Source organism: Chinchilla lanigera, unplaced genomic scaffold (genome assembly GCF_000276665.1).
Source record: "Chinchilla lanigera isolate Chin_1 unplaced genomic scaffold, ChiLan1.0 scaffold00121, whole genome shotgun sequence".
Lineage (NCBI taxonomy): Eukaryota > Metazoa > Chordata > Mammalia > Rodentia > Chinchillidae > Chinchilla > Chinchilla lanigera.
In genome coordinates this window covers 4,257,501-4,273,276 of record NW_004955522.1, presented here as the reverse complement: position 1 = coordinate 4,273,276, position 15,776 = coordinate 4,257,501, and the positions used below count along the sequence as shown (strand labels likewise).

At 56.9% G+C, this 15,776-nt stretch overlaps 1 protein-coding gene across 1 annotated transcript in view; it reads right to left on the bottom strand.

Moving 5' to 3' along the window:
• Positions 1-15,776, bottom strand: part of Cmip (c-Maf inducing protein) — a gene marked incomplete at its 5' end in the record, with an annotated part of 185,887 nt that overhangs the window by 41,064 nt on the left and 129,047 nt on the right. Inside the window, 2 exon segments of the mRNA XM_005409360.2 lie at positions 691-732; positions 4,301-4,462. Coding sequence (XP_005409417.1) covers positions 691-732; positions 4,301-4,462 — 204 coding nt within the window.

The following is a 15,776-nucleotide window of genomic DNA, read 5'->3' as shown; positions in this document are numbered from 1 at the left end:
GATACACCACATTGCTTTCTATCTCTATGCCCTGGCATATTTTGTGTCCTCTTTCTAGGATGCCTTTACTGTGTTTTTGCCATCTGGTGAACTCCTATTGATCCTTCAAAACTCAGTTCAAAAGTCACTGCCTCTGGGAAGCTCTCTGGCTCCTTTCCCAGGTGAGTCCATCCCTCTACCCTGCACTGCATGTCTCTGCTTTTCAGAGAGCACATCTGTCTTTTTATATCTCGGGCCTCTGTGAGTTCAAATGCATAGCGCAGGGCTTATACACCGTAGGTACCATTTCGCTTCTTTCTTGTCCCTAACGAGAGTCACATTTTATAGCTTAAAACTCCTGGGGAAGATAGTTCACCTCCCAGGTGCCTATACCACTGTTGTTGTATCCCAGAAAAATACCTCACTTCACATAGGAGAGGGAATCAAACCCGATTTGATTGTGGATTAAGTAGGAGATGCCCCTTGGGGGAAGGAAGGAACTGGCGAACCAACAGTTGAGCCACTTTTGCTCCAAACCCCAAGGACAGCAAGCACCCCGCAGGCCAGCTGGGGCCCAGAGCAGAGCCGTGGACGGCAAGGCAGGCTGGCTGGGGGACGGAGGACCGTGCCGGGCCAGGCCCGTGCTTCTGAGGGATCTGGGACCCAGGGCTGGGGATGGGGGGAGGGGGGACAAGGCCCCGAGGGACTTACCACGATGATGTTCTCGTGCTCCTGGGTGGTCAGGTTGGTGTTCTAAGGGGTGGATGGAGAAAGAAGGCGGAAAGCCAGTTTAGAAAAGGGGGTGTTTGCATTCCAAGGGTCCACAGAGCTGGGACCAAGCCATCACTTTTTTCTCTTTTTTAAGCGGTACTGATGATCAAGCACAGGGCCTTCATGCTGAGCTACACTCTCAGTCCTTTGAAAATTTTATAAATTTTGAGACAGCGTCTGGCTAAGTGCTTTAGGTGGGATTTGAATCTGTGATCCTCCTGCCTCAGCATTCCCAGCGTGCTGGGATTGTGGCTGTGCGCTATTTTTTTCCCTTAATTCAATAAATGGGATCACCTCCGGGCAGGGTGGGAAGCGGGGCGTCTGGGAGAACTGAGCTCCCTGTGTATGTGTCACGATCCCTGGGATTTTCGAGGGGTCTCCCCTCAGGGACCTCAGGTTCCGCCTCGGGAGAGGGACACCGGTAACTGCCGTCATCACTGCTGAGAGAGGACTTGGCTTTGTTAAGAGACACTGCTCAGGCGCCAGAAGCAGGTTCCTAACTCACAGGTGAAGAAACTGCCCTCTGTGAATCTCAGCGCAGAGCCAGGGAGTCTTTTACACAGATGTGTGAATTCTTTCAATGGCTCTTAAACCAGGTTCCTAAGGGACCCTGGCATTCCACGAGGGGGTCCAGATGTTTTTGCTAAATTCAAATTCCAGCAATTGACTTCCAAAAAAAAAGGTTGAATGGATTAAACTTGCTGAAATTTTAGGGGTCCCCCAACCCAATCTGAGATCTCTGCTAATACACTTGGTACTTTTTTACTGCCACCCTGGGAGCGTGTGACCCGGGAACAGGATGAACGCTCCATAAACAGGGCACAGTGGGAAAACCCAAGCAGCCAGCTTCCTCCTTCCTGCAAGCTGTGTGGTGTGTTCTGCTCTGTGCGGCCGCTTGGGTGGTGTGCGTGCTACTGCTAGTAAAGCGACTCCTCCTTAGAACAGCCTCGGCAGGATGATTGCCCTTGTGCCCTGGGAAGAGCTGCAGGAGCGGGTTTGAGGAGCCAGGCGCACCTACCACGCTACCACACTGACGCCAGCTAAGGCGGGAGGAAAGCTTGTAAGCCGCAGGTTTGCTTTCGTCTGGGGGAGAGGAAGGCCCTGGAGGGGGGCCAGGCTCTGAGCATCACAGTCCCTGCAGGCCCCCAGGACTAGCCGTGACCCAGGGCAGGGCTGACTGCTCCCGAGAGCCCAGGAAGATGCAGAACGTTTCCTGGATGCTAACACCTCTGTGTCCTGTGGGTGTCAGGGAACCCGGGCAGCCTGTTAAATACCACTGCTAAGTACCAGTGCCTTCAGCCAGCATGGGGGAAAGTGGCTCCGGTCTTTCCTTGTGACTGTCACACTCGCAATGCTTTGGGCATCGATGAGCCTCAGGATGACAGTTTCTCCTACAGCTCCGACGCCCGGGGAGCTACCTATGGCTGCAGCCATCCACCTGGTGCCTGGGGACGGCGGTGGGCTGGGGACTCCACCTCCATGTGTCTGTCCTGACTCCAGAGCCTTCGTTTCTAATCCCTGAGCTGTGGCACTGGACCACCTGGGGGTGGATCCCCATTTCAGGCCTTCCTGGCAACCACACACCTGCTGGGAAGGCTTTGATGACAATGGATGTCAGTACCTTGTCCCTGTCAAAGGGCAGCTGCACGCTGCGGGGGCCATTTCTCCCCGCCAGGGCCGCGTCCCGCTGCGGGCCATGGAAGGCATCCACACGGGGGCAGCCGGGGACCCTGAGCTAAGTGGCCGCTCTGCACACTCAGGAGATGCCCAGGGGGCTGGGGATGCCACTGCTTTGCGGGTGGAGGGACCGTTCCTCCTCAGAACTGTGGGCGCCCAACAGCCCTGCTTCCTCGGGACCCTGCTGGCTTTGGGTCGCTTTGGCAAGGCTTGAAGCCACTCCGAAAGGCGCCTCCAAAGCAACTTTAGGAAAGAGAACTGAGACAGGACCCAGCCCCCTCGTTCCCCCCATGGGTGTGCGTGTCACACCTGGCTGTTGCTTAGAGAATCAGAATGTCTCCCCTGACGCTGACAACATGACCCCGCTCAGAGGTCTCCGCCGGCGAGTCCTGTTGTATCAGGGCCTCTGAGCCTCTCCTCTGTGACACCCTGGGCCTGATTCACAGCTGAAATCTGGGCAGAGAGGTCCCGTGACACGCCCGATGGCACGGCAGGACCAGGCCTCCTGTCCAGGCGGATGTAACATCTATGTACCAGAGCCAGAGCTCCCGTGGGGTGGCTCCTGCTCCCTGCAGGACTGAGGGACCCGGAGTAAGCGCTGACCTCCGGGAGGTGTGGTTACTTCTCTGGACACTTCCACATCTGTCTGGCAGGGTTGCTGGGAGAATCTGGCGGGTCCCAGCATCCGCCTGTGTGACTGTCTCCAATGTATGCTCAAATAACACCCATCTAACATCGTCTGTGATGTGGAGATAGCAGGCCGCTCGCCAGGAGCACGTGAGTGGGCCAGGATCCACTGAGTGTGATCCAGCGCAGGGGGCGTGAGCTGTCTTCCTTTCTCCGGGCAGAAGCCTCGGTGGAGGCCGGGTACCTGGACTTGGGGTTTGGGACCATGACTGCAGAGCTGAGTTTTTTCTTCTGCACAAGGCTGCCTCCTGCCAGGACGCAGCCTCTGCGCCTCCCTGCCTGTGACCGTCTCCCTCTCCCTGACTCCCGCCCCACCTCCTCCCAGACCAGGGAAGGCCTGTGCCGCATGCGGGAGCCGAAGGGACGGTAGGAATGAGCGGGGAACCGGGGCAGGGAGACACTCTCCAGGGACAGGGACAGCAGCATCACCCTGACAACTGTGCCTAGTTTAAACCGGGGTCAGCAAGTCCAATAACCTCAGCGGCCAGGCAGGGAGACAAAGGAGCGCAGTCCTGGGCTGTGGAAAATTCTAGTCCTGGGCCTGGCAGAGGGAAAGGAAGCTGTGTGCTTCCTAAATGCCTTTCCTCCGGACCCTGGCCTGTCACCCATCTGCTCTCCGCTGGGCCAGGCTCTGTCCCATGCCATGGCCCATGAACACACTCAGCCCAGGGCGCCTGGCAAAGCTGGCTGCCGAAGCGGGGCACTGACGGGCAGCAGCTATAGGCTGTGGCTGGTTTCCTGATTGTTTTTAGGGAACCCGACATTCCCATTTTGCTGTGAAATCTCCTGATTCTGAAAACCCTGCAAGCCCACACGCAGGCCGCGTGCAGTGATCAGAAGGCTGACATGGGCCGCCTGTCCCAGCCACCGCAGGGAGGGACAGCAGGGACGGCGCGGGCCTTGTTGGCACGCTGCCCTCCCCGCAGGGACAAGTGTGAGTGTGATCCTGAGTGTGATCTGGGCACTTAGGGAGGGGACAGCTCCCCCTTCACCTTTGCACCATCCCTGGCCTGCTGGCTGAGGCCCCCCTGCTCACACTGCCAGGCAGCTTGTAGGGGTGGATGCTTCCTTTGGTGACACGGGAACAGAACCCCCTGCGGAGCACTGCCTGCCTGGCAGGTAAAGAACATCAGTTACAGGGGAGAAGGCACCGAGCCGGGCCAGGGTCGGGGGAGAAGGTCCTCACCTCAGACAGCAGTTTGGAGACGATTTCCAGGGGGGCTTGGTTGATGGAGTCATCCTGCAGCGGGGAGGTGAGGGCCATGTCCACCAGCGTCCGGATCTCTTTCAAGACCACTTCCCAGCGGCTTGGGTTACTCAGGACTTTCTTGTATTTGTAAATCTTTTTCTGGGAGGAAGAGAGAGAGAGACACAAACACGTCACTGATTTGAAGAGCTTGGATGATGCCAGCTGATGGAGGCTGGGGTGAAAAGGCCCTGAAACGCCTTCAACCTGGACTGTCCCCCTACCCCTGAAGGAACGGGACCCGTGAAGGAAGGAGCGTGTCAGCCGAGGTCACCGGGCGCGTCTGCAGACTGCCAGGTTCCTGACTCCGGAAGAGCAGTTTCCCACACTGGTGAACTTAAGAAGGGAACGGAGAGATTTCTCTTTCACATCCCAACTTCTGCCAAAGCTGCCTCCAAGTAGTGTGATAAGCTGGAGGCGCTGCTCCGCAGAGGCCAAGAGGTCCCTGTGACATGGAGTCCACGATGGAGCTCGGACAGGGCCAAGAGCCCAAAGCCCAGCTGGCGGGGGCAGAGCCCAGGCTGCCTCAGCATGCCCCAGTGAGGGGGAGGACTTCTCACCGGTGCGGCTGCCTCGGCCTGAGTGCCGGGCGGGGGCCGCGCCTCGGGTCTGAGGCTGAGCGGGTCCCGCCTGTGTGACATCACGGAAAGAGGCCGTTGGAGGCCGAGGCCGAGCCAAGCGCTTGCTCAGCTCGCTCCCTCCGAGTCTCTCGCTGGATGAACTCCTTCGTTAAGTGCTCCGCTCCTCAGGGAAATGCCTAATTTTAGTGTCACCGTGCCAGCAGCCAGCTGGGGTGACATGTCACAACCTCAGAGCCAGAGTCTGAGTGAGGAAGAGGGAAGGAGGAGGCTGACTGCCTGGGCTCCCACAGAAGGGCGCAGGCCGCCAGGGTCCCCCAAACGCTTCACTTCAGAGTTAAGAATCAGGAAGTGGTTTTAGGACGCGGAGCTAAGAAGGAGGTGCGTGGGGGCGTGTTCTGCAGCAAAGTGAACAATCACGAAGTGAGCAGCAGTGCTGGAACAGGAGGTCCACTGCGCTTGCTTAGGAATTTAGTCTGTTTTCTTGAAATAAGGTCTCACTACGCAGCCCAGGCTGGCCTCAAACTCTTGGTGATCCTCCTGCTTTGGCCTTCCAGGTGCTGGGGGTAAAGGCACGCACCACCACACTTGGCAAGGAGGCCGACTTTGGACTCCTTTCGGCATTCGCCTGCTGAGGCCTGGGTCCCTGTTCCATACATGAGCCACGAAAATCCCTCTCAGCGCCCTTCCGTGCAGCGCCAGTCCAGATCTCGGCCCCTCGTGGTCGGAGCCCTGGGCGAATTACATGCTCAGTCCACACGGAAGAGGCAATGCAAACACAGAGCACACCCTGGGCTCGCTCTCTCTCAGTGCAAAACACCAAGGGTGTGAGTGCGTAACCCAGGGCAACGCAGACCGTATCCTGTATCCTTTCCATCTGTTCACACCCTGTGGTCGTCTGTGGCCTCTTCCCAGCGAATCACGCCCAGCACGACCAGCATCACCCATACAGGCCGCACCCAAGGGGCTTGTGTCTCCCCTGGTCCTCAAGGTCTTTCTTACAGATTCACCTTCTCTGCCTCCCTCTTCCTCCGCCTCACTGATCTTTGCCCCTTCCCCATCTTCCTCAAGGAAGACAAGGAGATGGCAGTTTGCATGGGGGGGGGACGTTGGAGCGGGGGACCAGACACAGATTTGTGGACCCCAAAGCAGCATTAGAAATGTATGGCGCGTTGCACTGGGTGAGTACATGGTGTCTGGTAAACTCGGTACCAATGGCCTCGACAGCCACAACTAGTTTTTGCTGAGCTCCGTTACTAAAAAGGAGCACGAGGCACCTCAACTACACAGCCTTCACCAGAGCCGTAATTGGCCAGCGCATGGTGGCCATCGCTAGAGCCGCTCCGCCCGGCTCGGTGCCCTGTTAGCTCTACTGTGGTGTCCAGGTGAAACACGAAGTGTCCCGACCTAACAGGGTGACACCTCCCAGGGCAAGAACTGCCCACTCCTGGGAGCCCTGGAGGCTGTGGTTCCATCTGTACCCAGAGAACTGCTCAATTTTTAAATGACCATGAAATGATCACAGAAATGTCCCCCTTCTCCAGCCCGGAAGAAATCCAGCGATCCTGCTCGCGCCTGCCCTCAGCAGACTCCAGGCTGCGTGCAGTCCGAGTGCTCAGGGCCGCTCTGCGGGTCAGCTGCAAGTTATTTACTGTGGAGCAAATAATGACTTCATTCTTTTTTTTTATTTTGTGAAGATGATGCATGCTCGTTATAAAAAATTCAAACCATACTGCAGAGAACAAAAGAAGAGGGTAAATTAAAAAAGCCCTCCGAAGTGCCACAGCCCAGAAATAACCATCATTAATATGTGGTGAACACCATTCCTGCCAACCCTCATTTAAACTCTGCAAAATACACCCAGCCCGCGGGGAGAGGGGCCGTGAGGACGCAGACACACCGGCAACGCCGGCACCAGTGTGGCTTTGGAGACCGGCGCTTGTCTTTGGTGACCCAGCCTCAGCGCCACCAATAGCCCCACCTCGAAGTGAAAGCAGGCTGGAGCTCCTGCTTCGGAGGTGCGCGTCCAGGCCGGAACAAGGGTGGGCATTTAGTGAGTGCGTACTGTGTGCCAGGCCAGGTGCTGAGTTGTGACGACCGCTGCGGCCCCATGCAGCCTCACAGGGACCCTGCGAGCGGGGCACTCCGCATAGGTCTGGCGCCCGGAAGCAGACCCCGAGGCAGGAATGGAGTGCAAATGGGTTATCGATCTGTGACGCGATCGCAGGCAATGCTGGGGAGAAGACGGTCAATACATGGGCACCATCAAGCAGGCAGACTGAGGCAACTGGACTGTCCCCCTCCATGGGCCGTGGGTGCTCGGTCCTGCTGGGGACTCTGAGAGGGGGGCAGCCCAGCCTGGGGGTTGACCACCAAGAAGCCGGGGGCACGGGCATTCATCCCACTGCCTTTCCTTTCCCACGCTTCTGAATGAATGGGCCAGGCCACAGAGGTCCCAGAGGCACAGATCTACACACTGGGGCCCAGTCCGGGTGTCCAAGGGGCAGGTCTGTGGCTGGCAGGCGGTGCTGGGGAGCGGCCGTGAGCATCCTCTGCTGCGGGGGCGGGCGGCAGGTGATTCCCCGAGGCCGAGGGGCCAGGAGGAGACAGTGCCAGCATCAGAAGCAGCTCTGGCCAACTCCAAAGCTCTCGTTCTTTCCACCACACTGGTCAGGGCTCAGGAGCCAGCTGGGGGCGGCTGGAGTCTCCAGGACACAGTGCGGAGGGCAGCAAGAGGGACAAAGGGAATGGGGGTGCACGGGACGCAGGAACATGTCTGTGTGTTCTGAACACCAGACACAGACAGCCAGGGGCTGAGGACCCACGGAGGCAGGCCTGGGAGCAGCGCAGGACGGCAGGCCACGGTGCTGCCAGGGTGAGCTGTGGGCAGGCGAGGCTGCTGCTCCAGAAGGGCTGGGCACGGGGCCTGGCCACTCCCAGTGACACAGTGGCATGTCTCATCCTGGGAGCACGGATGCGCTCACCAGGCGCTGGATGAGTCATGAGGGGCGGGGAAGAAGCCACCTCTGGAATCCTCACCCCCAGAGCCCAGCGTCCAGCTTGCCACAGAGCTCTCTCTGCCAGGGGGTGGGTGGCCTAGTGGTTTGCCCCGTGTGGACGGAGCTCTGGCTGGCGCTGCGTAGAAGGAAGCTGAGTTAAAATGGGTGGAAACGACATAGGGGACCAAACCCGGCCGTTCTGCCTGGGTTTATACAACAAAACCGGGAACAGCCTTCGTGTTTTTAAGAGCATTGAAGGAAAAAACAATACAGATTATGCAACAGAAATTGAATGTGGCCCACAAAGCCCCAAATACTTGCTATCCAGCCCTCTATAGACAAGGTTTGCCAAGTCCTGGCTCACAAGGTCAAATCCCAGCCCAGGAGGTCACAAGGCAGGGGATGTCATTAGCCCCCAGGGAAGTGTGAGTTAAAAACCACCCAGAGAAACCATGTATTTCACACCCACTAGGATGGCTCGAAGCAAAAACCAAACACCACCAAGTGTTGGCAAGGATAGGGGGAAACAGAAACTGGGACCCTCTGCGCTGCTGGTGGAAGGAGGCTGGTGCAGCCACATTAGGAAATAGTTTGACAGTTTCTTAAAATGTTCAGCATAAACTTATCACAGGGCCCAACAGTTCCGTTCTCAGAAATCTGCCCGAGAGAAGGAAAAACATACTCCACACAAAGACACGCACGTGAGTGTCCACAAAACAGCTCCAGGTCTGTCGATGACTGAATGGATCAACCGGGGGAGCGGGGAGGATGTGGTGGCACACACCTATAATCCCCGTACTAGGGAGGCTGAGGCAGGAGGATTGCCATGAGTTCGAGGCCAGCCTGGGCTACACAGTGAGTTCAAAACCACCCTGAACTACACAGGGAGACCCTGTCTCAAAGAAAAAAGAAAAAATGGGGCGGGGGGTAAAGCCACAGTCTCCAGTAACAAAAAGCAACGAACTTGTGTGTACTATGGTGCAGGTGAACTGCACAGCCACTGTGTGAAGTGGGCGGAGCCAGGCACGAGAGGCACGGAACAGTGTCTGACACTTTCTATACAAACTGTAGAAAAGGCACATTTCCAGAGAACACGGACAGTGCCCTAGCATGCCTGATGCATGACACCGGAACTGGGCTGCAAAGAAACTCAAAGGCATCTTTCGGGATGCAAAAACGTTCTAAAACTGGATCATGATGATGGCTGCACCACTCCACAAATGTACTAAAACCATTACACTGCATTTTTACAACAGGTGAGTTTTATGGCCTGTAAATGGTACCTCACATAAGCTATCTTTTTTAAAAAAATGCCACCCCAGGGAGGTAAGAGTGTATCATACACAGCCAAAGGCAGGATGGCTTTGTGTTTAGGAGTACAGGTTTGGCAATAAGCAGACTTTAGCCCATTTCTAAGCTCTACTTCATCTACCCAGCCACCCACCCATTCATCTACCCCGCCCATCAAACCATCATCCACTCAGCTATCCACAAACCCATCCATCCACCTACCAAACCATCATCCACTCATCTGCCCATCTACCCATCTATCATATACTCGTCTATCTATCCATCCATCCATCCCACATTCATCCATCCATCAGTCCACAAACTCACCCATCCACTCATCCATCCGCCCACCTACCATCCATCCATCATCCACTCACCCATCCATTCATCTACCACCTACCCATCAAACCATCATCCACTCAAACAACCACTCACCCATCCATTCAGCTACCACCCACTCATCAAACCATCACCCACTCAGCTATCCACCCACCCATCAAACCATCATCCGCTCATCTGCCCATCTACCCATCTATCATATACTTGTCTATCTATCCATCCATCCATCCCACATCCACTCATCCATCCGCCCACCTACCATCCATCCATCATCCACTCACCCATCCATTCACCTACCACCCACCCATCAAACCATCATCCACTCAAACAACCACTCACCCATCCATTCAGCTACCACCCACTCATCAAACCATCACCCACTCAGCTATCCACTCACCCATCAAACCATCATCCGCTCATCTGCCCATCTACCCGTCTATCATATACTCATCGATCCATCCATCCATCCATCCATCCTACATTCATCCATCCATCAATTCACCCAATCACCCATTCATCCACCAACCATTCATCTGCCCACCCACCATCCATCCATCCATCCATCATCCACTCAGCCATCCACTCACCCATCAAACCATCATCCACTCACTTGACCATGTATCCATCTATCATATACTCAGTCATCCATCCTACATTCACCCATCCATCCACTCATCCACCCACCCACCCAACCATCATCCATCCACTCATCCAACAAAGACTGCTTGAAACCATCTACCACCACAGGCCAAGCACTGTGTAGGTATTAAGGGTACTCAGGACAAGCAAAGCAGACAGGCCCTGGTGTTCACAGAACCCACAGTGTGTTACTTCTATTTTAGTTTCTCCATCTACAAAGCAAGAAAAGAGTAACAGTGGTCAAAGGCTTGCTGTGAGTATCTCTGAAACATTACATATAAAACAGCCCAGTTCCTGGCTAAACAGGAGCTCTAATGATCCCCACCTACCGAGTCCAGGCAGTGAGTGTCCAGAGCAGATGGACACAGGAGGGTTCCCAACATCTGCACCTCAGCCCCACCAGCCAACAGCAAAGAGACAGCAGGCACAGTCTCCTGCTTCCGTCTGGCAGAGCCAGTCACTCCATTGCTGTCCTCGCCCTCTGTGTGTGTCAGGGAAGGGACGTTACCTGGGTGACACCCGCCATCGCTCTGGTAACTGCTCCCACAGCAGAAACAGGCAGACACTGGGGCTCTCAGGCCTGAGAAAGCAGAGCCTGTTGCTCTTCCACAGGTCACAAGCCGTCACCAGGAACGTGCCCCCAGCTAGGAGAGGTGTGGCTCTAAATGTACTGTGAGCTCGCCTCTCAAGCATGGGGCTGCCTGCTGCAGCTCCGAAGCACGCACACAAGCACGCATGCTCCCTACCACCTGGCAGGAGGGGAGAAGCCCCACGAGCTCGGTGGAGCTGCAGAGGGGAGGAGGACCCCGCAGAGATGAATGGGTCCTGGGCGGCCACCCACAGGCTCTGCCAGCATCTTTCCAGCGCGGTCCTAACACGGAGCTGTCCAGTCAGAGCGCTCCTGGCCCCACGTGGCTGCTTGCACAGAACTTCATTAGAATGGAACCCAGGGGAAGCTCAGTGCAGCAGTCACACCCGCATGCTGCAGTAGCTGTGGCTGCTCTAGGACAATGCAGAGAGACAACGCCGTCATCACTGCCCAAAGCTCTACTGGGCAGTGCAGTCCTGACACCCTGGGGTCCCCTCCGTCACCATGCCACTCGTCCGAGTCTCCCTATCCCTGCGAGGGCCAGCCTGTGTGCAGGGAGCACGGTCCCCAGCACAAGGAGAAGGCCACTGCCTGTCCCTCCCTTTCCAAGGCTCCACCTTGCTGGAGCCACCTGAGACTTCTGCAGCCCCTACCAAGGCGGTGTCTGCAGCTGAGCCCTGAAGGTCCAGAAAGATGGAAAGACAGGTGGAGGTCCCCGGCTTCCCCGGCTCAGGCTCACTGTGGCCGCACATGCCGGTGTGTGCGGGTAAATTGCCATCTCTGCCCGGGCAGTGCCATCAAATCCTTTTAGCAGCACAGACTTCACCTTGACTTCAGCGATGACAGGCACAACCCCAAGCCATCCCCTGCCGCCAGTTCTTCAGCATCAGTCCAAGTCAGCTCCCACCTAACCTCTCAGCCCCTCTTGAAGGACTCTGTGTAGAGACCCCAAGTGGCAATCCGCTCCCTGACCTTTTTTCTGACACCTGCCACACAGCTCAATCCGTGTCACGCTGTTGCCCTTGGGGCCCTGGCTGCAGCTTCCTGGGGAAGGAGGCTGCTTGTGTCCAGAGACACACAAGGCCCCACACAGGGGGTAGCAGGGGGGCTCCAGGAAACGCCTGGTAGGGTTTTAAATAATGAGAAGACATTCAACAAAAAGTGACACCCTCGAATCTGTTTTAAAGAAATACTACAAACCGGGTGTGGTGGTGCACACCTGGAATCCCAGCACTCAGGAGGCTGAGGCAGGAGGATGGCTGCAAGTTCGAGACCAGCCTGGGCTACAAAGTGAGCTCAAGGCCAGCCTGAACTGTATAGCGAGACCCTGTCTCAAAAAGCCAAAAAATAAAGAAAGAAATAAAAATAAAGAAATACTATAAATGCATATTTTGTTTGTTTTTGTTCTAGAGCTGGCCCTTCTGAGCTATGAATCTTCTAAGATGAGGTTGACTGCTATTTGCTTCTCTCTCCAATTGGGATGCTTCCCTTGGTAGGTTCAGCTCCTCCATCTCTAGGACACACTGGGGTTCGCCAGCAAGAACCCATCCTGGCTGCCTGGGGGCCAGGCCTGAGAGCCAGTTCCGGGGTCACCGTTACATAAATACATACTTCCACACACACACCGGCGCACGCGAGGTAAAATCCACACACCACACAAGCAGCCGCCGATGCGAACAGCTCAGGGGCATCCAGCACGTTCTCAGCGCTGTGCAGCCATCGCCCAAAGGAAACACTGCACCCACGAAACAGCCCTCCCTCCTCGCTCCCCGTCCCGGCCCCGGCAGCTGCCTCCTCCCCGCCTCACAGATCCCGATTCTGGACGCCCACAGAAGTGCAATCACACCACACGCGGCCTTTGGTGCCTGGCCTGTGCCGGGTTGGCAGGTTCACCCACAATGCACTGCGTGTGGCACTTCACTCATTTCAGCAGCGAGTGACACTCCGTGGGGGCACAGGCCGCGGCGGGGCAGAGGGCGCCCGGTGTAACTGCGCGGCTCCGCTGACGGGCGTGCGGTCCTTCCTGCCGCTGGCGACGGCGAACTTGCTGCCACGCACATCGGCCGCTGGTTTTTGCCAACGTGTGGATGTCCACCACCCTGCTCCGGCGCCACGACTGTGCCCGGTTGGCGTGGTTCTGCCATGGGGCAGCGCAGAGTTGACGGGGTCATTCAGAGGGTCCTGTTCACAGTTACTCCCTGTGACCTGCTGGTCTGACTGATGGACAGATGAATTAGCCAATGGTTTCCCGGCAGGCACTTGTGTGTTCAGGGTAGGCATAGGGACAACCATTGCATGGACAATGGGAAGCGGAGGAGACAGTCCAGCCCCACCTGGCTGGAGCGCAGGGCCTGGCACAAAACTGTCCCATAACATAGTAAGCACGGTGGCGACGGCTACCGCTCGGTGAGGCACAATGACAGCACTGTGACAAGTGACACCAGAGCACATCGCTCTCCCGTCTGGAGGGCCAGGCCCTGTGCCCAGCACTCCAATAAACAACTGCTATCATCCTGACACATCTGTGAGACGTGCGGTATAATCAGACCCACTTTGTGGACCAGAAAACTGAGGCCGAAGGGTGAGGTCACGCAGCCAGTAGAGCCAGCGACAAGTGGGACCCAGGCACTGCCCCAAGTGCCTGACCCTGATGCCACAGAGCGGGGTAAGTCCCGTGCTTTCTGTGCCTGATCCACGCGGCTACTTCCTGCCAGCTACAGAGCCTCTCTCTTCCTTGGCTGCAGACTGGCCGGAGCTGGTACCTGCCTGAAACCGGCTCCCAGGGCGACGGCAATTTGCTAGAACGAGGGACACAGCTGTGGCACTCGGCCCCCTCAGTGCCCGCCAGAGGTGGCCTCCCTGCAGCCATGACCACTGCCAAGGAAACAGCAGGGCGCAGGGAGGGATCCTGCTCTGCTGACTCGGGCTTTGGCTGGTTGCCTGGGTAACCGTGAGTCTGGCTAGTGGGGAGACGACTGGCCTTGGTGTCAGTCTCTCAGCTGGGTACCACATCCTACCTGCAGTGCGGGCCTGCTGCACCTTGGGAAAATCCAATCATCCCACGGATGCTGCCTGAACACATTAAAAACTGTACGTGCTGTTTTGCTCACTGAGCTACGAGCTCCTTGTGGACAGGGATGATGGCTCTGGTGTCTCTGCGGTGTTCCGTGCGGTGACTGCAGCCACACTGGGTGCGTGGAAAGGGCTCTGGGCGTTTGTAAAAGGCAGAGAGGGCAGGGAGGAGCTGACCACCCGAAGGAACAGCTGATAGTGCTAAGGGATTTGCTGCAGCAAGGCCCTGCACCAAATCCTTCGCCCTCATCCCCTGAGCAGCAATCACTCAGGGGCCTGGGTGACTGCAGACTGTAACACACAGAGTGGGAAGGGCCTGGCCGCCTGCATTATGCCTGGACCCTGCCCATGCCTTGCTCTACCTCTGCCTATCCTGTCCCAAATACAGAGGAGATGGTAGCTGCGGAGGGTCACTCTTCTACCCGGGGTCACACAGCTGGCGTCATGGGTTAAGTTGTGGCTCCCCAAAACATACATCCAAGTCCCAACCGCTAGAATCTGGCTGTGACCTTACTTGGAAATAGGGTCTTCGTAGATGTTAAGGTGAGGTCACACTGGATTAGGACGGGCCCTAAATCCAAAGACTGGTGTCAAAAGGGACAGGAAACAGGGACAGGAAACACACACCCCAGCGCTGCACCCGCGCGCAAGACAGAACACCCCACAGTCCGGTGAGGAGCACGGCCCTGCTGACCCTGCACCGCACAGCACAAGTCGCTGTGGCTTGAGGAGCCCTGGTCTGGGGGAGTTTACAACGGCAGCTACAGGAAACCCACAGGAGAGCGGGCAGGGCCGGACACAGGAAGCCCCGGTGCTGGGCACCTCGAGCAGACCGGTCCGGCCTCTCGTGTCATGAGGGACAGGGGGCCCCATTTCATGAGGCATAGGATCCAGCGAGGGCACCAGCTCTCAGCATATCCGCAGTGTGGAATTTCCTGGGTTTTCTTTTCTTGGGAGCCCCGGATGTGCCGGTCCTTTGCTCTCCCAGGGGACAGGAAAGCTGGCACCGTCCTAACACCTGCCCCCGGCCCTGACCCACTGCACAAGCCCTGGCCCCGCGCCACCCAGAAAGCTGAGCCTGGCTGGTTGCCTGCACCCCTTGTGCCCGCATCATCTGTGACGTCAGAGGAGCCCCCTGGGGACCTGGGAGGTGGCAGGCAGAACTTCCAGGAGAATTCGGCAGAAACGCCAGCTGGGGGCTGGGGGGCCTTGGCCAGGGAGAACCACGAGGGAGCATTCCACTCAGCACCCGCCTTCCTTGGCAGCCAACCCCGCAACCAGCATTATGTCGGGGACAACTCGGGGCCGCCCACCCCAGACAGCCTGCCAGGGACCTCAGGAACCACCTTGGAGCATAACCAAGGCGCAACAGCGGAGCCAAAACCCAGGCTGATGCCACGAGACTGGCATCGCGGCCTGCGGAACCCAGGGCTTTGGCCCTTTCTGGGCACTGCTGTCCAAGCAACATGTTCGCAGCAGTGGTGTCCACACAAGCCCGGCAGGGGAAGCAACCCACGTCCATCGGGGTGAACAGGTAACAGCACCACACATGATGGAGTGTTAGTCAGCCTTGAAAAGGAAGCAAACTGCTGGGCGTCTGTAATCCCAGCACCGAGGGAGGCTGATGCAGGAGAAACTCAAATGCAAATCCTACCTGGGCAACCTGGTGAGATCTTGTCATAAAAAAATACTAATGGGCAACCCACTCAGGCTCCCTTCTGTCCCTCTCTTGGACAGAAGCTTTCTTTCCCTCAATAAATATATTCTGCTCTTAAAAAAAATAATATTAAGCTGGGCATGGTGGCACACACCTGTAATCCCAGCACTCGGGAGGCTGAGGAGGAGGATCGTTGTGAGTTCGAGACCAGCCTGGGCTGCAAAGTGAGCTCAAGGCCAGCCTGAACTGCATA